We start from the raw sequence: 23,264 nt of genomic DNA on the forward strand, positions 1-23,264 counted from the left end.
GCTGGAGTTTCCGGGAAGGGAGTCCTTCCCCTTGCCATTTGTGTTCAAGAGAACATTTTTGGGAACATCATACACACACCAGGAGAAGCAAGTCATTCTCCGGGGAGAGAACCTTGTGAGATTGCTGCAGGCCTGGTGAAGGGAGTGATTCCCCCTGGCATTATCTTCATAAGAACACTGAAGGAACGCTACCCATACACCAGGAGAAGGGAGTAATTCTCCAGGATTAAGAACTTTTTGGACAATATTAGTTTTAGTTGTAGTGTAAGGGTTAGAAGTAGGTTCTGACACATGGTGGATTTTCAACTGGACGGGCATCCTGACAGTTCCTTGAGATTTAGTTTGAGGCAGGGAAACCCCACTTCAAGGTGCGGATACTGAGGGTTTCATTTATATTAATCTAACAGAAACATGCCAGCTTTGAGTCAGCTTCCTTCTTCAACACCCTTACACCATGTAGGCACATATCCGAGTTTGTGGCTATGCCCCTAGCCAAGGCGTTTACATGGTGGGCTGCGGCCTTAAGGCGATCCTGTGCAATGACTCTTGTATTCACCAGGAATCCTTTCAATTGTTCCAAGTACTCTGCTGGGATGTATTGTTCAAACTACAAGCCTCCTCCAGAGCTTCTGGTTGGCACCGTACTGCTTGTAAAGCCCCATCCCTCCTTACTGAAGACCCAAGATTAGATGAGATTGACAAGGAAAGGAGGGTCTAGAGTATAAAGTCACTACCGCTACCACAAAGGATGGTTGAGGGCAGGCAGTTATGGCAACTTACTCTGACAATAGCAGCCTGCAGCGCATGTCCATTCTTTTGTTAGCATAACTGAGTGGGGCTTTACCCACATTTTGCTTGTTTCTACAAGCACATCCTTGTGTAAAACCAAGCCATTACTTTTCTGATACTTTATGGGAAAAAGCTCCAGACAAGAGGGAGAGGGATTTCCAGGAAATTCTTATTCAAAGATCTGTCATGGAAGGCTTGTGCTGAGGAAGGGATCTCATCTTCCTGTGTTGTATTGTCCTCATCTGGACTTCAGGGATTACACAGGATTATTTGAATCCAGTATCTGGGACCTTAGGTCTACTGGAGCTGGCTTTGGCCTGTGCTAAGGTCCTTGGTTTGGAGCCAAGGCACATCCACCAGTAGCAGTTCCTGCGGCTAGGGAAGCATCTCCCGAAACAGGTACTTGAAGTAGTTATTCATATCCTAGGAGTGAATCAATTTTCTAACCATGCAAAGAAGGATTCTTCGGAGGCTAGCTATAGAAACTAAGAATGGGGGACAGGCCTCTGCAAAGGTGCCAGCCTAGTTCAGGACCACAACAAAGTTGGTTGGCACATCTGCCTCTCCATCCAAGGGTCCACACAGTAAAGAGATGGGGTCAGATCCAGAAAGATAATAGGGTAAATGGCAACTTTGTCAGGGCCAACCACTCAGCCCTCGAAGCAAAAAAGATCCCTGCCCAATGAAGTGTTGTGGCTAGACTTGGGCCATACCTCGGACAAGAGAGTAGTCAATGTCTGCCTCAGTTCAACTCGCATGAAACCACCATTTTATGCGGCAGAATTTCAGCCGGTCTCACAGTAGGTCTCGTCTCCTGTGCTGGCTTTGCCTTCAGATCCAAGGGCTCCTTGAGAGTTCCTTCGGATGCTTTTGGTTAGTTGAACATTTTAGAACCGATCTGACTAACGTCCCGATATTAGTCCTTTCCATAGATACCTCAGCTATGCCAGCAGTGTTTAGCACCGCTTTAGGGAACATTGGTCTAAGCCCCATTGTATTAAGCCTTAGTGGGGTCAGGGATAAGCTTGATGCTGCCAGTACTCTGCTTAGCCCCCGATCACGGAACATCTGAGAGCCCTCCCAGAGTTTCAATCACTGGTTTAGGGATCTTCCGACTTGCCAGTGTTCACTTTAGCCCCAGACCGGGCAACACCCCGGTGACCTGAGACTATTTTATGCAAGGAAAAGAGGGCTGCCCCTGATGGGATAAAGCCTACAACCAAGAACAGTTGACTGCTTACAAATATTGGCAGAAAATTGCAAATTAAGTATAGCAAACGTCCTAATTGATTTTCATTAGAATTGTTTTGTGCAATGGATGCACACAGAGATTGGTTTACTTTGGAAATGGGCAATCTTTGCCAATTATTATTTGCGACGAAGAATTTTTAGGAAATCACTTTACTAACCATTATGCACAAGGCATACATTTGTTGTGATTAATGTAACAATATATTTTTTTGTTAATTTTGTGTATGATTTTATATGTTCAAAAAAATATTTTGTCAGTAAAATAACTTTATAAACACATAAAAAGTTGAACAATCACACTATGCATTTGAGGAGCACTACCGGTTCGGAATTTCTTTCATACTACTTTTAATTAATTTAGCTGTTGCTTGTATGCTTTATGCCATCAGGGGCAACCCTCTTTTCCTTGCATATAATAGTCTTTGAGATTAGCTAACAATAGGCAACAAAGTACCAAACCAATCTGACAACCAAGCTCAATTACTGTACTGAATTCAACATGGACCACTTATTCTTTACAAAAAATCTTATTACTACTAAAAATAGATCATTAAATAAAACTAAAGCCCTATCAAACATCTAACCATTTACGACATCAAAAATTGTAGAAATATATTTTAACAGCATTGGGGATATTTCTACCAATCAAACCTTTTGAATAGCTGAATTGGTGTTAATCACTGTATGGGGCATGGCACAGAAACTGCGTTTATTTTGACATCCGACACACCCGCTGAGTCTAAAGTAGACCAGCAAAAAAGTGTGCTTCACCAGATCGCTTATGAAATTAAAAAGAAAAAGGTCGATGTAAAACATATTCCTTGAGGAAGTCCTTTGATGAGGAGCCACCGACTCATTCGAACAATCTCCAGAAAGGTTTTCTAGCTTACATGCAGATTCTAGTTCCTTCCCATTTGCAACCATCTAGAAGACAGCAAGAGTTACCCCGATCTCTTTGCTCTACTCCTAGTCACTTTCCACTCCAACCTATCCCTTGCGTTTCCATACATATATACCAAGAGGCAAAGAAAACAGCAGAGGTTGCACTATATAATACTCAGAAAAATAAACTAACTTTTACCAAACCCAACAACATGAAAACACAACCACACTGTGTACCATTATGAATACAGTGAGGATTATTGCAGGGATACAAATTCAAGGGAAAGTTGCCATTAACTCCCAATAAGATCCAACTCACTAATCAACAATGAAACTGGAACCCTAATGGCAACACAAAATGCCTCTGCAGCGCTGTCAAAAAGCACTCGTATTGTCGAGTACTTTTAGGTGGATTGAGTACCCGTTTCATTGTACTAAACCCGGAGGGCGAGCACTCCTTATGAGGTGTTTCTTTGCTACGTCAGGGATAGAAATGGAGCGCCACGTAATAGCTAATGGTAGAGCTAATAAATCTCCTTTTAAGCTATCTAGTGGTGACTTGCAGATTCTCATGTCATGTAAACAATTGGCAGCTTCAGAAAATTAAATTAGGGCGAAGTGGGAATCCAGCAGGAGGTCTGTTGGGGAAGGGCAGGATCAGGTGGTGTGAGAGTAGTGCAGAAGTGCCCACAAGTATGACCGTGGAGTGCCATCCATCACGAGACCACCTTTGATCTGTGCTCTGTAGAGTGTGCTGCTAGGATTGTCAAGATTGCATGTGGCTGGAAGACCTTGCAGCAGCACAACTCAGTTATCCCGGTCCCTGAAGCATAAAAAGTGCCCTAGAAGCAACAACCCCCTTCAGTCTCTGATGCACAGCTTCAGCTAGGGGTCCAGCAGCAGCATTTTTCTTGCAGTCCCCGCTGTGCAACCGGTGGAGGATTTACAGCAGCCACTCAGCAGTATGCCTCTACGGTGCTGGCTGCAAGAAAAGAGAACAGAAGGAGAAGGGAAGTATTATCCCAGTGGTGGCATGCTGGATCACGTCATTGTGCCAGTGAATTCTGCTAGTGGTTGCATGTACAGCTTAAAGATGACAGAGTGAAAGAACCCAAAGAGTACACCAAGGGTCACAGTTGAGATGCTGCTTGCGGAGGTACTAAGAGAAATAGGACAAGACTTAGTTTAATTCAATGTTTGTTGACAGGATGTGGATCAGGACTTTGAAGTAAATGGTTTTGAAATCTGCAGAGAAATCAAGCACAACAACGAGAAGGTGGTCAGCATAGTTCATGATGTACATTGGGGTTCATGTCTTGTATTGTTGCAGTCTTGTTGAGAATAGTGGTCCAACCCTGGTTCGATCATCTCAAAATTACAAATGTCTTACATGAGGACCATCTTGACCATTGTCTTCCCAAATTAACAATTCTATTTCTCAGGCATGTTTTCACTGCAAGCATTATTCCATGAAACCATATGAATTTCAAATTACAGAATATGAGTACTGTACTACAGTGTTTTGAACACTACTCATTGTCCTCCTCATTCTTCTTGTCAAAATCTGTAAAGTCTTGCATACCCCATTGTCCAAACGCAAACCTAAAAATTAAACAATTATCAAGCTCTTAATAACTAAATATTGCCTGGCTTTACTGTGTTTTTTCAGCTTTGTCAGATCAGTACAGATTAGACCCTCTGCCCTCATTGGAGTTCAGCATTAAAACAATGCGTTTAAGAAAGGTTCCCCTTGCAATGAAGCAGCACAAGTGGATAAAAAGTAAAGGAACACAATGAGTAACTCTCTCAGTATATTCTGTTTTAGCTCTCAAAAAGTAATATTTCAGGCATGGCGTAGAATGCATTCATCAGCAATTATCAGGCTGTGGGTAGCATTCAATAATGCACCAAAAAGCCACTATATTTTTTAAAGAATATCATATATTGTTTTGGTTTATATTAAATATTGATTTAGAATGTGAAATAAACAGGAATTTTGAATTGGTTTCTGAGGGCCGGTATCAATATTGTTCTCAGGCAGTAGCCTCCGTAAATAATTGGCATGGCTTGGGGGGAAAAAACCATTCACAACCCACTCACTTCCTGCCTCCTAAAACAAGTGTGTAAAACTGAAACCTTTTAAACAAATATCTACCATGAATAGTAATACATTCTTGAAGGACGTGGTCATTTTAGAGAGTTTCTTTTCAAGGAAACGTTATCTGGTAACAGGGTAAAGTGTGCCTTGGAGGACATGAAAACAGATTTACAGTGATGTGCTATTGTTTACATGCTTACTGCTTTGTACCATCCCAAAGCTAATAGAATTATGGAACAGGCAAATAGGACGTTAAGGGAGGAAGTGGGAAAGTCAATTGGTGTTAAACAGAATAATCCTGTAAAAGGAAGCTCTGAGACACTTGATATGGGAGGATTTTACCACACTTGCTAATGTACCTGAAGGTATCTCCATTTATTAAGCTTATGGGATGGGAAACTAAGGACACAACTATGCCATTGACGGTGGAGTATGAGAGCACAGTATGAGCAAGGCAGACCACACGACGACTCAGCAATCTGAGTACAGCAATTCAAGAGGAGGGGAAAGGTGGCGAGAACCAAAAGGGTGACAAGGAGAGAAGCAACCTTGCCCTTTCCATTCTAAGCCCGCAAAGCCTCCATGGAAGGAATCGTAAGACCATGAATAATAGCCAGCGTGTATTGCATCAGATGTCAACGGTATATGGGGGCCTCCTCTGCTGATAACCAAACCACGGAGAGACGCTCACCACTGTGGTACCGGCCTTGACTCCAAAGACCAGAAAAGCCAAGCAGTTCATCAGCCGGTGAGTTGAGGGGAGATCTGATAAGAAACCAAACTATGTTGAGCAAAAGTAGCAAAACGGCTGATTGAATAAAAGTTTAAAGACCTGCTAATACGAGAGCGGAAAACCAGCTGCAGAGGAGTCCTGCACCACGTGGGTGCTCACTCGAGAGACTATGGGCGATTACGCTATTGTTGAAACTACAGTTAACAGAAGGCTTTGGGAATGGGGCAGAAAAGGGGTTAAAGTGGTCATAAAGGGGTCTGGCAAAATCCTCTGTACAGTCGAAAGGCTTTGACTGGCAGATGTTGAAAAGCTAAGGGAAGTGAATCACGCATCATAAGAAAGTAGCAGAAATTGTGGGTAATTGGCAAGAGCGAACCCGACGGAGGGATGCTGATGAAAAGGGGTGAAGCAGATGAACAGTGTGTTGACAAAGGTGAACCCGACAGAGGGATGTCCACGATAAACTGTTTCCAAAGACAACAAGGCTTGTGAATGCAACAAGTAAAAGGGTTCTGTGAAAAGTCATAGGGAACCCGACACAGGGCGGCTGAGATTCGAGAGGGGTCTGTGCCCGGAAGAGAGGGACCCAGGGGTGAAAAGAATCACCCAACATCCATCCGGAAAGTAACTTTTTGATTTGTTATTTTAAATATATCAGGCCCTTGAAGGCAAGAGACTTTTACGAGAAAAGAGACTTGACTATCGACAAAAGAATTCCTTGAAACAAGATCTATTTCATGCAAAAACCAAAATGAAATGATATTAGAGATACTGAACTCCACACTCAATAATAACATCTTTCTATTCAATGGAGACATCTATAAGCAAAAAAGAGGAACAGCTACGGGAGCAAAATTTGCACCAGCATATGCAAATTTATATATGGGTTCTTTTGAACTGCATCATGCATGGCAACATCAAGTCTTCAGTAAACTCAACCAAATAGTCTACTGGAGCAGATTCAGACGCCATTCTAGTTATAGGGAAAGGAGACAAGCAATCACTGAATGAATACCACCATTTTCTGAATAACAACCAATATAACTTACAATTAACCATGGAAAAAAGCATCAATACAATGTATTTCTTGGACTTAAAGTTATACATTTGCAATAACAAAATCAACACAACTCTGTACACGAAACCAACAGCAGGGAACAGCATCTTGCATGCAGCAAGTTACCACCCACCCCATATAAAAAATAGCATCCCATATGGGGAATTTTTGAGAATCAAACGGAATTGCACAGAAAACCAAGAAATGCATAAACACCGGAAATCAGCCAAAGAGAAATTTTTAGTCAAAGGTTATAAAAGCAATCTACTAACCACAGCCAAAAACAAATGTAAAGACCGGAACAGATCAGATCTTCTAAGTTATAAATCACGGAAGCAAAACAAGGTGGCTAATGAAAGTACACAAACTCTAAGATTCATAACTACCTACAACACAGAGGCAACCTCCTTGAGAAAAATTCTTAAAAAACATTGTAATATACTGACCGCGGATCATGACTTGAGACCCCATCTACCTGAATCTCCATGTCTCACCTACAGAAAGGTACCACATTTGAAAAATATTTTGTGCCCATCTCACTTTGTAGAACACAAAAAATCCAAAGGGCATCGACAACTATGGGCAACAGAAAACTTGCTAGGTTTTTACAAATGCGGGACTTGCAAGATGTGCAATTTTGCAAAAAATGGGCTCAAGGAATGTACAAAAGCAGATGGTACAGTCTACAAAATTAAAGATTTTCTGAATTGTAACTCTAAATTCACAGTCTATGCCATCAAATGTCCATGTGCAAAAACATACATAGGTAGCACCATTAGATCACTAAAAACAAGGATCTATGAAAACATCCGGACAATCAAACTACAAGATATACGCTATCCTTTGAGTAAACACTTTCTAGAAAACCGCAGACCAGAAGACATGACCATGCTAAGATTTTTTGGCATTGAACAAGCAACTCTCTCAAACAGAGGAGGAAATAGAGAAAAACAACTACGCAAAATGGAAGCAAACTGGATTTTTTGTATGGACTGTACAAATACAGGTCTAAATGCGGACCATGAGCTTTCTCACTTTTTCTAACTAATTAACCTCTCTTTCAGATGTTTACATACACCATAATGCATGTCTTTTGAATATTTTGTTTCAGTTAAATACAAGGGTATATGAAGGATACTATTTAGGTGATTAGCAACAATGTCTATCTATTCTTTTCTTTTATAATGTTGTTCAATTGATGGTTTTCATGAATGGTTAAAATGTAACGGTCAAATCTAGCTCTAAGCACATATATTGAATCACCAAAAAGGCGAACACATCCATAATAATTACTGATTATTTACCATGTATCCAATAATAAGTTCCATTATTAGTTATAAGTTAAAGTATTATTACCATATCCGAAAGACAGAGTGACCGTCTTAATCTTTAATCAACCCAAAGAGGGGAAGCAGCGTGATGATGGCCCTTCACCCACAGGCGGAAGACGTTGTCACGTGACAGCACGTAAGAGCAGGCAGCCGGCTAACAAAAACAGCTAACCTTACAAACTAAGGTCTGCCTGTTTAAATATAAATTAATAACATCAGAACATTATTCGTTTCTGTTATGCGTTTTTACTGAAACTTCGTCTTATTTTAAAATCCAGGCAACAGTCGAAAACCAAAAGTAATTTCCCATACAAGTTCCGCAAAAACTGCTGCTTCAACCATTACAAAATGGCGTCCAATTACAAAGTCACGTACATCACGTGACTCGACGGATGACGTCAGCACGCCGACTCATGCAGATAAATAGCAGCCATCTTTGATGGCTAAAACGAGCAGCTCCAACCGCTAATAGGAATCCGGCTGAATCGTACCTTTGGAGAAATCCAGGTAAGAAACTAAGGGAATTGAGTGTTTAGATGCTTTTTTCAACTGAAGCAAGCTAATTTCTTTAAAAACTTAATGATGGATAACCTATATCCATGTATGAACCTATCCTCGTTCTCTCAAACTAAATAGGGACTGCTCAAAATGATTTAAGAAGCAAACACTTCAGAAAAACAAGAGTTACCAACAAAGTTGCAAATACATGCAACCATGTAATCAAATACCTAGGAGCCACAAGAAAATTATTGAAAAAGTAAGACCTTTTTACATACTGTTTTAAATTAGAGCTCTCACCTCAGGAAAATGAAATTGTTTTGTGAATGTGATTAACAATCATCAGAATTGGAATTGCTAATGAATCAATGTTGCTAAAATTTCCTAGGCGCACTATCTGTTCCAAATGTCTAAAGATCACTCAGTTATTATGTTTGCACAATGAGCACATGTAATTTGTCAACAATTCAAATTCAAAAATATAATTTTCTTTCTTTCAAAAAGTTGAATCTTTCTGACTTTTCGATTTTTCCTTTCATTTTCTTCTTATTTTTCTTGTTCACAATAGCTAAATATCAGATGCAGATGTACCTCTTGGTGAACCACTGAAATTAAAGTGGGGAAACACATGTAGAGGGCAAAATAAGACAAAAACTAATCTTTTTGATGATGTAACAAGAGTTTAGATTTTTTCCTACAATCAGACAAATAAATTATTTGCTTTGGAGCACCTGACCAACAGTGTTTGGATCTTTTCTTTGTTAACCTGACAGAGGGCAGCTGAGATTCGAGAGGGGTCTGTGCCCGGATGAGGGGGACCCAGGAGTGAAAAGAATCACCCAATATCCATCCGGAAAAGGAACTTTTTAATTTTTTATTTTGAATATATCAGGCCCTTGAACGCAAGAGACTTTTAAGAGAAAAGAGACTGGACCATCGACGGTCCGGATTGCTGAGAGTGCCTGGAATGCTGAGAATGGAACTGTCGTCTCCTGCTGAGAAATCGAGAGTGCGCTGTGCTCAGGAGTTCCACCTTGTCGTGTGCTCAAAACGTGACAAAGGGAGACACCAGGTTTACTCCATCCTGACTTATCATTTGAGAACACTTCTTTCTTGTGAACCTTATCCCACAGGCTTTTGGTATTTAGTTGTAAGGACTGGCAATAGGTTTTTCTTAGTCTAGGCCCTTTTATTTGACAAGACGCCACTAGGACTGCCTTATTTTTCATTTGATGGTGATAGCTTGCTCCCATCTTAGCTTTCGATTAGGCTTTTCTCCAACCTGCATATACAGTTTAATAAACACCCTTCAACTGTGATCGCTTCTGTCTGTCTTTACTGTTGCCACCATGAGTTCCTTACACATGTCACACAGTGATGAAGTAAAGGACTGCAGATAAATACAAGGCCACACAAAGTGGGTAAGAGACTCAGTATGAAATCTTAAATGGCAGAAGCAAAAGGAAGAAGTTGGGTGACAATGAACAAACAGACAGACATAACTCATTTTAAGGTCAAAGGGAAAGGGTACAGACCAGAATTTCAGCAAAAAGAACTGCCCTCTTGAGAGGTAAATGAACAGTTACCCCAAAGACATCGGCAGAAAAGAATCAAGACTCATCGGCTGGTGTTCTCAGACAGACAGGATGGAAATAGTTAAAAGGACAATAAAGATGAGCAGAGAAGCTTGAAATAAGTCCAAGAGACAAAGTGCAGATGCAAAGGTTAGATTGCGACCTAAAAACCTTTGACAAATTGGTAACAAGTGTGATGAGTCACTTCTCCCCAAGGGGGAGCACCTTCCCATGATTGCAGGGAGGTGAGGACACTACTCGATAGTCCTCCTGTGGGGGGGTCTCAGCGGCGGGATGATCTCATGGGGAGAGACTCCCCCTCTAGGGACAAGGACGAACATCTAGGGAGAACGCGGCATAACAACCCTCACCCAACACCTTACAGACCTCCATTCTATTTAGACCCCAAAACCTTGCCCAATACTTCCATACATTTCTGCAAAAGATACACCATCTACTAATAGTAGATCTAGGTATTGCTGCAGTGCCTGGAAAGCCGACACAACAAAATGTACTGAGAATAAGTGGCATAACGATTACCACAGAGCCAAAAACAACAAGGACTGATGTTACACAAGGGCAGAACAAGCCCTATAAAAAAGAAACTGAACAAGGACTCAGCATCTTGTACCGCGGAAGCGAGGAGTCTGAGTCAGCTACCCGGAAGTTAAAAGAGCAAAAAGGTGATTTTTCACAACGCTAAAGCAGCAGAGGAACAAGCAGGAGACTGGCTCCTACTGGGACCGCCAAAGGAATGGCAGTCTCCCTCCTAATATGAGGTGGACCACAAAGCCCAAACAGGTACCGTTCCTGAGTGGGGAGAGAGATGCCACTGATGCCGAAACAGCAAGGCTTGAGGAGCCGCAAGAGAAAGCAGCCGCTCGGATCAGAAGGGAACCAGAGAGGCTGGCAAGAAGAACCCAGAGCCCCAGGAGAGCTGGTGACGCGTCCCGTTTGGGAAACCGGTAAGGGGAAACACGGTAGACCCGGCAGGGTGGAGTGGAGAGCCAAGCATAGCCTCAGGGATAGAATCCCTCATCCCAGTGGGAACATAAATACCACTGGACACCACAGAAGGGTCTGGGACCCGCACACAAATCTAGAGGGAAATAGCAGGAGTCTTCCTTGTGCTGGGGGTCAAGCAGAGCCACTGACCACCAGGGAAGCAACTCAGGTCTGCCAAATCCACACAATAAGGAGATGCAGGTCTGGGAACCAACAAGGGAAGAAAAGTATACGCCATCTTCCCCGGGGCAGAACCTGGTAGGGAAGTGAACCCGGTCTGTCCGAACAAATCAGTATAGAGCTGAACTGTGAAACTAAGTATGAAAAGGTGCCAGGGAAAGGGTGGCATTCCCCCTGGTGTTGTGAACTGTGAAAGAAAACCTGAAAAAGGCCAGGGGAAGGGAGACATTCTCCCGGGGTGTTGTGAACTGTGAAAAAAGCCTGAGAATGGCCAGGGGGAGGAAAACATTCCGCTGGGTGTTGTGAACTATGAAATAAAGCCTGAGGAAGGCCAGGAGAAGGGAGCCATTCTACTGGCAAAAATGAACCCAAAAGGAGGATCAAACCAGTGATCACGGGGAAGGGAATCATGCCCATCTGGCATACAAAGTATAGGACTTTCTGACGCAGAGTGTTAGAGGATCTGAGACCCTGCTTCTTTGTGAAGCATTAAATCCAGGGGAAGGGAGTCATTCCCCCTGGTGGCAAACTTTTAACCAGAACTGTGACACCTAGTCCAGGAGGAGGTAGTCATTCTCCTGGACCAAGAACTTTGGTACAACTGTTTAGTTATAAGTTTAAGGTACAGAGATAGGGCGATTTTGACACAGGACGGTGGACTCTACAGACCCATTAGCACTTTTGCTGAAGAAGAGAAACGCCTCCGATATCAATATAGGGGGAGGTAGGTTTTCTCTTTATTTTCATTGAAAATAAAAGTCTATAGCCATTACTGTGCCACCTGTGTGTCAGTCTCCTTCTGCACCCTTGCACAAGGCAACTCGATGACTGGGAAGTGGTAGAACTGAAATCAAAGTTAGAGGACAATAAATGGTGCAAAGCATCCAATCCAGCATTTCAGATTTGACAGAGGCCAATATCATCGGAGGGTTCTTATTTCCAGGTGTCAGAATGTGCTGGTGCGTTTGACACATTTAACAATAGGCTAATTTACTGGATTGTCCTAATTTGATATACCCTGCCACCAAGAGACAGTCAGTAGAAAGATGTAAATAACAAGGAAATGCCGGACGAAAAAGGAAGAACTTTTCAACCTCCAACTCAAAGGGACCTTTTTCCATTTAACTCAAGCTCAAGAGGGAGAAGCTAGCCTCTGAATTTGGGGCTACACACTGCCTCCTGGTGGTCATAACTGTGTCTCAAGTCTTGCCTTCTTTATCCTATCTGACATCAGGCCACGTGAAGTGATCCCTCAAATGAAGTCGCTGGCAGGTGGTGAGAGGGACCTTTAATTGGAGCCCATGGTGAATAAAAGGAGGAAGGCAGCAAAAACAATACAAAGAAGCGTATACAGTAGATGAGCGAGCCAGAACACCACAAGTGGAAATGGCTAGGCATAACCAATACTATAACTAGGCCCATCCATCAAGCCAGCAAGAATGCAAGCATCACTATCAGTTTAGAGAAAGCAAACAAAAAATACATTGAGCAAATGCAGAAAATCATTGAGCAGACCCTTTGGCCAATATGGCTGCAAAGAGCCACGACTCTTGAATGGCAAAGCTGCAAATAAAATTAATGGGGCGGGAGGACATCAGTCTATTCTTTCTTCTACAGTTTTACTTCTCATCTGTCTGGCACGAAAACTCACCAGGGTTATGTTCTAGGTTTTCACTGGATTGATAAAACAGCAATTTAATTGCCGACTGGGGCTTGGCTACCAGGGACTCAGTTATGGTTTCGATGCTTTGCACACCACCTTGCAGTCCACCTTTCAGCGCTAAAAGCTACTTACCCGGTTGAAGACAGGCAGCATCATGTAGAGTTTTTCTTCCTGTTCTTTCTGGGTCATGGGCCGAGGTGGATTGCTAAGCTCAGCGAAGAGCCTGCGCAGGTGCATCAACCCCAAGGCGTTATCTTGGGGACTGCAATCCTCCTGCCGAGGACGGCCCATTATTCTTTTGACCATATTCATATTTGCAGATTTCTTGCTTCTACTACCAGAACTGTAAGTGAAGAAAAACACAAAGTCTGTCAATCCGAATAAATATAGCTACACAATGAAAGTACAAAGCGCTGCCAAAGAAGCACATAAATACGACACGCTGTATTGAACATTTTGGTAAAAACAATACCCAGTCACTGTTGGGCAGCCTTGTGTCATTTTATCAGAACATTTATTATGCACCGTCATCAGGCCAAAACACACCTGCAAAACAGGCATACAAACCCCACAAAACAAGAGAAAAAAATAATAATAATCAGGCCAGGAAAAAAAGAGAAGTTGAGCAGACATACATGGCTGACAAAAGAGTCACTATTGTGGGGTTAGGGGCGGCAGGAACGCTGCATTAGAAATACTAGGTTTAACGGTGGGGCAGGAGGGGACACGCTTGTGTACAAGCAGGAAAGTAAAAACTCTGCTCACCTAAAAACAAGTCCGTCTATCATTGTGGAAACGGGACAGGGCAAAATAAGCAAATAAAAGTGAATGGGTATTCTTACCCATATTCATTTTCATTTCTAGCGCTCAAGGTAACATTGTTTGTTTGTTTTGAACTATTTAAGCCCACTTCCAAGGACTACTTTTAGTGATGGAGTTCCAACCCCGCATCTTAGATTTGATAAAGGCCTATAGCAGCATAGGGTACTTATTTTCCTGATGTCAAAAGCACTAGCACATTGTAGGAATAGGCTAATTTACTGATCTAATGCCAGTCCTGGAACATTTGGAGGAAATTGCTGGATGGTGGTTAGGGAGCAAGTAGATATACACATGGTTTGAAAAAGGGGTATGTAGTCTCCAGACATTCTCATTGGATATCTTAACAGAGCTCCTCTCGACTTGTGAAATGCTTGAAGGTTATCATTTTCTTTGGAATGCCACAAATATCCTTACATAAGCAGGTAATCGGAGTTGGGTATTACGGTTTTAGTTCCTGAAGTGGCAAGTGCATGTATTGCCTTCCAATCGCCCACCTCCACTCCCCAGGGCAGAGCATACATTTATGGTTACAGGTGTGCATATTGTAACCCCAAAAAAGGACCGTTTCTAAACTAAATCATAGTGTAGAAATTTCTATCTTGCTACCACAAACCATAGTTGTAAAGGTATTATTCTATTTAAATGCTTAAAGAATAAAAAAAGAAAGACATGTGAAATCAAGCATTGACAAAGCCAACAGTTCACCCTTTTCTATAGGCAGTTCTGTTCTCCCCTATTCACGTAAAAGGTACCACCTCATCTACTACAGCGTCATAGAAATCCTCCCAATAAAACGAACAGTATGTTACTACTGGTCTTAGGCGTTTCTTGACAAAGCAAAACAATAACGTTACGATTACTCTTTACATTTTCTAAATACAGGAAAAAGACTAAGTACTTATCTTAGGGCTGCTGGGCACTCAGGTTAGCATGCTGAATTACTTAGAAATCAAGGACATTAAGGCACACTTTATAGAGACATGTATTTTGCACCTGAAGCAGATTGATAGCTGAAATTAACCGATTACCTTTCAAACAGATGCTTTTGCAGGCAGAAAGGACTTTTGAAATCTCCTACATCTGTCAAGGCTTTGAACAAGGAGCATCTGAATGGCTGCAATTAACACATTACTTTTTAGGAAACTGTTTTTCGAAGACTAAATCACGGTTTTAAATCACCAAAATGTGACGAGAATGTTCTAGTTGCCGTGGACTTTATGTATCCGGAAGTGTGATTTTTCTTTTAAAAAATTATCTTATGAAATGGAGTAAAAAATACACTACTACTAAAATGTAGTCAACGTTATTGGGGCAAAAATACACAAGGGAATGGGTTCTCAGGGCGTGGGACACACCCATAAATGCAAGGGGAGAGAAAGCAAGAGAAAAGTGCAGACTTGAAATGTGAAAAGTAGATTAAACCTTGACTCTAGGTAACACCGCTGATCCTGCGCATCGATCCAAAATGGCTTTAGTGCCAAAATCACATACTTGTAAGTACCAATGTTTTTTGTCTAGAAGGTGGCTTGTGCCACATATAGAAAAGCACAGATCTATTAATCCAGCCTTTGCAAGTAGGAGGAATGCTGTATGAAGCACTATATAAAAAGTGATATATATCTGTCTGTAGGTTTCATACATTAGTATGAATCCACGAAATACAGTAAATAGAAAGAGATTATCAGCGATTCGAGGGCATCTAAAATTCTCTAAAATCACCAAGATATAGTTCTGCCAGCTATCACTTCAAGTAGAAGTGGCATCAAAGGTCGACATACTTTATGTGAAGCAAGGTATCATGCAAATCCCGAGTCTTTATGATAGGTAGGAATTGAGCACTTCCTTCTAAAGCTGTGTTCATCCAAGGAAAACAAAGAATAGAAAACATTACAATATCTGAGAAGTGGATCTCCTGTCAGACGCACACTGTGCCGTCAGTCACAAGATGCTCACGGTAAGCCACAATAGTAATCATTGTGGCTTACTGTGAGTATCTTGTGATTGACGAGGACATATGTGGTTCCATCAGGTGAAATCATTCTCAGTCTGGTTTATGTACAGGTAACATTTTAAAATGCATGATGAAAGCATATCAGCATTTCCTGATTTCCAGATGTCTCCATTTAATAACAGCTACTTTACTATATGGGATGATGCCATATAGCAACGCGATGGCCAAGTCCTGAACCACAGAAGAGAAAAATAGAATTTTTAGAAATAGGAGCGACTACTTGATCATTTTCAAATGCATAGAAACAGTTTCTTTACAGTTTAATTATTAATATCAAACCCAGCAAGGAACAAGTTACTTACCTGTAACTGTTGTTCTCCAGCATGGGTCTGGCATGGATTCACATTCTCAAGAACATTCCCCGACGTCAGGCTGGGAATCCTCGGTAAAGAAAAAGTCAGTATCAGTTTCGTTTCTGATCTGTCTTTCTTAGTAGTAACCGATCACTGATCTCTGGGTCATACTGCCCCCAGCCAATGACTACCCTCTCCCTAAGCCCCGCCCCTGGCAGCCATCCTCAGATTTGGTAGCACGTAAAGTGGCAGTATGACCAAGTGAAGAGCCGCAGAGGGGAAGGAGGGAGGGTTCACATGTGAATCCATGCCAGACCCATGCTGGAGAACAACAGTTACAGGTAAGTAACTTGTTCCTTCTCCAGCATGGGGTCTGGCATGTATTCACATGCTCATGAATATAAGAATGCATAGCAGTACACACATGCACAACCACGGGAGGTGGCAAGGCTCAACATTAGGTATTACATAAAACTCAACATTAAGCATCTCTTACCTCCTCACCAGGCTCACCTTAAGTGAACAGGTTGTGCAGCACTGCCTGGCCGACTCTGGACTCCTCCCTGGAATCCCTGTCGACGCAGTAGAATCTCGTGAAGGTGTGCGTCAACCTCCATGTAGCAGCCCTGCAGATGTCCAGCAGGGGCACACCAGACAAGAACGCCATGGCAGCAGCGATCGCTCTGGTCGACTGGGCTCTCGGAGGGCCGGGCAACGGTCAGTTTGCCAACCGATGACAGTGCATGATGCAGCCAGACAGCCATCTGGAAATGGAAGCCTTTGGGAGAGCCTTCCCTTGGTTCACAGGTCCAAAGTTCACAAACAGCTGTGATGTCTTCCGAAAACTCTTCGTTGGGTCCACGTAGAACTTCAGCGCTCTAGCTACATCCAGCGAGTGTAAAGCCCTCTCGGCCGGCGACGAAGGCGACAGGAAAAAGACTGGTAACACCAAGGGCTTGTTGAGATGGAAGTCCAACGGCACCTTGGGCATTAAGAAGGGGTCCTCAGCACTACCCTCGTCTCGTGGAAAGTCAAGTATGGAGGCTTGCAGGAAAGGGCCTGAATCTCTCCCACATGTCGTGCAGAGGTGATGGCCACAAGGAACGCTGTCTTCCACGACAGGAACTTCAACGGAGCCGAATGCAAGGGCACAAATGGCGGGCCCATGAGCCTGGTCAGCACCACGTTGAGCTCCCACGCCGGGGCTGGAGCCTTCACCGGCGGGAACGATCGCAACAGTCCTTTGATAAACTCCTTCACCAGGCGATGAGACCACAGGGACAATCGTCCTGCAGTTCTGGTGTATCGGGAAATCGCTGCCAGATGTATCTTGATGGAAGCGGGAGTTAGTCCAGCTTTGGCCAGTGACAGTAAGTACGGTAGCACTTGAGGGGCTGTAATCCGTAGAGGGTTAATCTTCTGTGCACGGCTCCAGACAGAGAACCTCTTCCACTTGTGTCTGTAGCACTTGAGAGTTGAGGACGCCCTGGCCTTTGCAAGAACCTCTCTGCAGTCAGCTGGATATCGTACCCTCCAAACTCTAGTGCTGCAGGAGCCAGGCCTGCAAGTTCAGCGACTCCGGGTCATGATGAAGAATGGCGCCTCCTTCTCTAGATAGAAGATCTGCGTCAGTCGACAGTTTGACTGGTGGGGACGCTGACAAGTCCAGAAGGTCCGGGAACCATATCTGTCTCGGCCACCTCAGTGCGACGGGGATCATCCTGCACTGGGACCTCTTGAGTTGGTTGATCCGCCTGAGCAGCAACGGCAACGGCAGGAACGCATACAGGAACAGGCCGTCCCAGGGGAATGAGAAAGCATCGCCCACGCTCCTTGGCTGGGGGAACCTACTGGCGAAACTCTGGTACTTGGAGTTTGTCGCCGTCGCAAAAAGGTCGATTTGGGGTTTGCCCCATCGCTGGAAGAGTTGATCAACTTGATCCTGGCGTAGTTCCCACTTGTGGCACGAGCGCAGCTCCCTGCTGAGTGAGTCGGCGATGGTGTTTTTTATCCCTGCTAGATGAAAAGGTACCAGAAGCATCCCCTGGGCAACGACCCAGTGCCATTGATCCTGGGCTTCCTTGGACAGGGCTGGGGATCTAGTTCCTCCCTGCTTCCGGATGTAGAACATTGTGGTGGTGTTGTCGGTGAAGATCCTCACCACCTTGCCCTTGAGGGACGGGAGGAATGACTTGAGGGCCCAGAACACTGCTCGGAGCTCCAGTATGTTGATAGATGCAAGAGGACATCATCCCAAGAAGGGACTTGATGGACCTCACTCTGGCCACGTCCGTGGCCAGCAGACGCTGTACCTTGCCCAGGATGGCCTGCGTTCTTTCCTCTGACGGCGAGGCCAACTGCGCTACTGTATCGAGCTTGGCTCCCAGAAACAGCGTGACCTGCGACGGAACCAGGTAGGATTTGGGGAAGTTGATGGAGAATCCCAGGTCTGTGAGCAGCCGGACGGTCTTTGCTGTGTGTTCGACAGCGAGTTCCCTTGTCCCTGTTCGGATGAGCCAGTCATCCAGGTAGGGGTAGACATGGATCCCCTGCAGGCGCAGCCGCGCCGCCACTGGTGCTAGGCACTTGGTGAACACCCTGGGCGCCGACTTCAATCCGAATGGGAGGGCCTTGAACTGGTAGTGCCGCCCTTGGACTACGAACCTGAGAAACCTTCGGTGTCCTTTTAGGATGGGGATGTGAAAGCACGCATCCTCCAAATCAGATGATAGGAAGTCGCCTTCCTCCAGCTGGCCCAGCCATGCTGGAGGGTGACCATCCGGAACTTCTGTGCCTTGATGTATTTGTTTAGCCGACGCAAGTCCAGGATAGGACGCCAACCTCCTGTCTTCTTTCTGATGAGGAAGTATTTGAGTATACTCTGGAGACCCAGAGCCTCTTTGGGACGAGCTCGATGGCTCCTTTCTTGAGCATCCCCCTTACCTCTAAAAGCAGTTGTGGGACGTGGTTTTCCTTCCTGGCCACGGGAGGAATTCGGGGGTACTTCTTTAGAAATTCCAGAGTGTGCCTGTGGGCCAGGGCATCCAGCACCCAACGGTCGGTGGAGATGGACTCCCACACGCTGATGAACTTCGTCAGCCGGCCTCCCACCGGGGTGCTTCGGTGGGGGCCAGACGCAACGGCCAGTTCAGTCTTGCTTGAAAGCAGCCTTGCCGCCCCGGCCTCCCTGGCAACGATGGCGAGATCCACCTGACTTGCTTCGTCCCCTGTAGGCTTCTTGCGACGAGGAGCGGGACGCCTTACGGTAGGTCGAGGAGCTGCAGCCGAATCCTTTGGAGGCACCTTGTTTGCCTCCGGAGTTCCGAAAGGGCGATCGCCAATGCTGCTGAACTCCCATGGCCCGAGCAGTCCCTGTGTCGGTCTTGATGGCCTGCAGTGACTCATTCGCTGTCTTTCCGAACAGATTGTTCCCTTCGAAGGGCATGTCCAAAACCTTGGATTGCACGTCTTGGTGGAAATCTGTCGCCTTGAGCCACCCCCGCCATCGAAGGCAAATGCTGTTGCCCAACTGGCGGAAACCGGAGTCGGCAATGTCCGTGGCCACCGTTATGGCATGGTCCGAAGCCACCTCACTCTCCTGTCGGATCGCCAGTGCCTCTGCCCTCTTGTCGTCCGGGAGGAAGTCCAACAGGGGGGCGATCTTGTACCACAACTTCCTGTCGTAGCGGGCCACAATCGCTAGGGTGTTGGCCGCCTTAATCGGCCTTGTCGCCGCCGAGATGACTTGTCGTCCCATGGCATCTAGTTTATTTCCCTCACCGTCCAGTGGGGAAGTTGAAGTTGAAGCCGAAGCCCCCCCCCCGCTTTCTTCTTGGCTGCTGCCGAAACGACCGAATCCGGGGTCGGTTGTGCCCTAAGGCACAAAGGGGCGCCGTCGTGGACCCGGTACTTCTTCTCGTACCGGTCCCTTTTGGCAGGCGTCATGGACGGGTTCTTCAGGAGGGCAAGACCCTCGCCCCAGATATCATCCAGCAACGGCACCGCGAGGACCTTCTTCCTCTTGGCCTTGCGCCATTGGTAGAGGAAGCCTTCCTTCTTTTCTTCGGTTCAGAGTTGAAAAAGCTCGGATGCCCTGGCAATCATGGCGTGGAAGGAGCCAATTTCGTCGAGAGGAGACGCCCGAGGAATCGGAGATGGGAGGTCAGTCCCGTCGTCGCTGCCGCCGTCATCTGTCCCCGTTGTGGCCGTGTGTGTTCACGTGTCATCCCTCGGGACCGGGGAGGGCGACAAAGGCTGAGAAGGCCGCGAGGCCTGAAGGGGAGCCGGATGAATTCTCCTACTCTTGTTTGGAGGGCTTCCTGACGGACCCGGTTCAGCTGGGTCATCCGTCGGGGGAAGGGGCAGTCTCGTCCTCATCTCCGTGCATTAGGCTTGAATTGCCGTCAAAATGGCCGCCGAGTTGTCTTGTGGCTCGAGTTGTGACGGGCGTGCCGGGAGCGACGGTTGTTCCTCCTCCACGGGAACCTCATCGTCGCCACCCTCGCTCTCGTCGTCCCCCTCGTGGGGATCCCTCCTGTGAGGCCGGGCCTCTTCCAAATTCTCGGTCATTCCCTCCTTGAAGGTTGTGTCCATGTCCGTCATGGCTATCAGTCCCCCCCCCCCCTCTTTTTCCACCGGGGTTTTCACGGGGGTCTTCTCGACGGGCTTAAAAGAGGATTCCCTCCACGGAGGCAGGGAAACTCTGGGCCCCGAGGTCGCCTCCACTGGGATAGCCTCCACAGGCTTCGCCAGTGCCGCAGCGACTCCCTCAATCGAGGCCTTGGCCGGGATCAAGGCCTTCACCACCTTGGGCGTGCTTGAGGCCTTCACCTTAGGCGGAGGGTCACCGCCTCGCTCCCCTTCAGCCTGATCCTACGAGATCGACCGCGGCCTCTCCAGAAGCTTAGCTGGGTTCTCGGATTTTCTCTTTCCCGAGACATAGCGTTGGCTCGCTGTTGATGGCGTCGGTGAAGGTGCGCCCTGCCTGGCAGCCGAGGAGCCCGACCGTTCGGCGCTCCCGGTGCCCGCGGACTTTCGGTGCTTTGCCTTCTGTTGGGCCCCCGTCGCCGCTCAGACGACTTCTTCTCACCTGCTGGGCTCTTGCCTTCCAGCCAGTTGGAGAGACGGGCCAGACGATCCTCATAGTCCGATCCGTCATGTTCATGCAAAACGCACAGTCCTTCTCCACGTGCGTTTTGTCCTTGTGGAGGCAGTAAAGGCATTTCAAATGCTCGTCCTCCTTGAACACATTTTGTAACTTGCATCCAGGGCAGATCCTGAACAGTTTGCCGGGAGTCGAGCTTCCCTTCTCCTGGGCCATGTTCTTCTCATCCACGAGGTAGGCCTCAGAAACTTCTGAAATCCTACAAGAAGCGTAACTCGACGAAAACTTCACCCTTGAGGGGCGTAGATAAATCCGAAACGGGTCCCCGTTGAACGGAAGTAGAAACGGTGGAGCCTGAGGCTCGATTAAACCGAAAAATGAGATAAATCTCTTTGAAAAAGCACAAAACACAGTAAAAGTTTCGAGAGCTATAGCACAAGGACTCCCAACACTTGAACGTGTGGTAAAAATCTGAGGATGGCTGCCAGGGGTGGGGCTTAGGAAGAGGGCAGTCATTGGCTGGGGGCAGTATGACCCAGAGACCAGTGATTGCTTACTACTAAGAAAGACAGATCACAAACAAAACTGATACTGATTTTTTCTTTACCGAGGATTCCCAGCCTGACGACGGGGAATATTCATGAGCATGTGAATCCATGCCAGACCCCATGCTGGAGAACAAGCACCTGTTAACCACTAATTCCTTCAACTGCTTGAAGTTCACAGGGTGAGGTCATCAATGACACTCGCTGAATCATAGAATGTGCACTCTCTTACGGATGCAGTGAATACATAAGCCAAAGCGAACTCCAGTCGCACCATGACCACTGCAAACAGACAATTAGCTGCAGTGGCATGACAACTCCACCCCATGTCCAAAAAATATCAAGCAACCTCTCGGAGCCTTCCTTCCAAGAGCTCGAACAAGTTAAAATAGTCAAAGCCATGCCAACAGCTACACTTGTGCCCCATAGCACCTCAAAATAGAATGTAGCATTGAAATGGTGCGACAAGGCCCGAAAGCTGGCCTGATCAGGGGAAGGAAGGAGGAACCCGGAACCAGCTCTAGTCATGAGGGCAAGGTCATCACGAGTCCTGAACCTCCCTCCACACCCTGTGTGCAAGCATTTTAACTTGCAGACCCTTTATCTCCAGCCTTACCTCCTGGGCTATACACTCGCCAATGTTTTTCATTAATTTCATGAAACCCCAGAGAGGGAGAGAAGAATGGCTATAAAAACCAAGGAAGAAGATCAACACTGGCGTTTTATGCATCATCTAGAAAGATGGGAATGAAGAGAGACGCTACAGCCATGGGAAAAAGTGATCACTGCTACACCGAGGAAACAGGGAAACCTGTGGCAATCGCGTACAGGGCTAGAGTGAAAACACAGCACGGCAACAGGAGAGAGACTGGTAGTAGTCCAATGTCACCCCAAAGGGAAGGTCCATTTAGTGGAAACAACAACACGTGCCAAAGAACTTAATTCCAGCCACACTAACTAAACAGAAACAAAAAAGGGAAAACCCTCTCCTATTGGAAAGTCAACAGGCAACACGAAAGGGGCAATTGAACTTGCAGCAATACCATAGTACTTACATGGCGAGCCTGCACAGATAAAAGGGGCAGGGATTAGCCTTCTTTTGAAGACTCTTCCAAACACATACACATCCTAGGAGTGGAAGACTGAACAGGAGGGGCTAGGGGAAGCTGTCCAATCAGGGAAAAGGGAAGGCAATTTAAGTAGTACTGGTGAATTATCTAAGTGAGGTTACCAGGGGAGGTGGACCAAGAGACCAGTAGAAGGGTACAGCGATTTGCAGAGATTTGTGCAGTAGGTGAGGTATTGGTTTAGGGGTGAAAGTGGCTCTGCAATGTGAGTGGACATGTGCGATGCAAGTATATGGAGAGAGCAGGGTTAAGATATGAATTTGAGAAGGCTTGTACTCGCTGAAAGGGCGTGATTGGTAGT

The 23,264-nt window shown here is 45.6% G+C and overlaps 1 protein-coding gene across 5 annotated transcripts in view; it reads right to left on the reverse strand.

Moving 5' to 3' along the window:
- WDFY3 (WD repeat and FYVE domain containing 3) overlaps window positions 1-23,264 on the reverse strand; it is a 2,538,776-nt gene that overhangs the window by 2,105,009 nt on the left and 410,503 nt on the right. For all 5 annotated transcript variants that reach the window (XM_069630405.1, XM_069630406.1, XM_069630403.1 and 2 more), the window contains one exon: window positions 13,194-13,404. In XM_069630405.1, the coding sequence (XP_069486506.1) occupies window positions 13,194-13,373 (180 nt within the window). In that variant the 5' untranslated portion in view covers window positions 13,374-13,404. The remainder of the gene's footprint in view (window positions 1-13,193; window positions 13,405-23,264) is intronic.

Source organism: Ambystoma mexicanum, chromosome 6q, assembly GCF_040938575.1.
Source record: "Ambystoma mexicanum isolate Mex_15411 chromosome 6q, UKY_AmexF1_1, whole genome shotgun sequence".
In the NCBI taxonomy this organism is placed as follows: Eukaryota; Metazoa; Chordata; class Amphibia; order Caudata; family Ambystomatidae; genus Ambystoma; species Ambystoma mexicanum.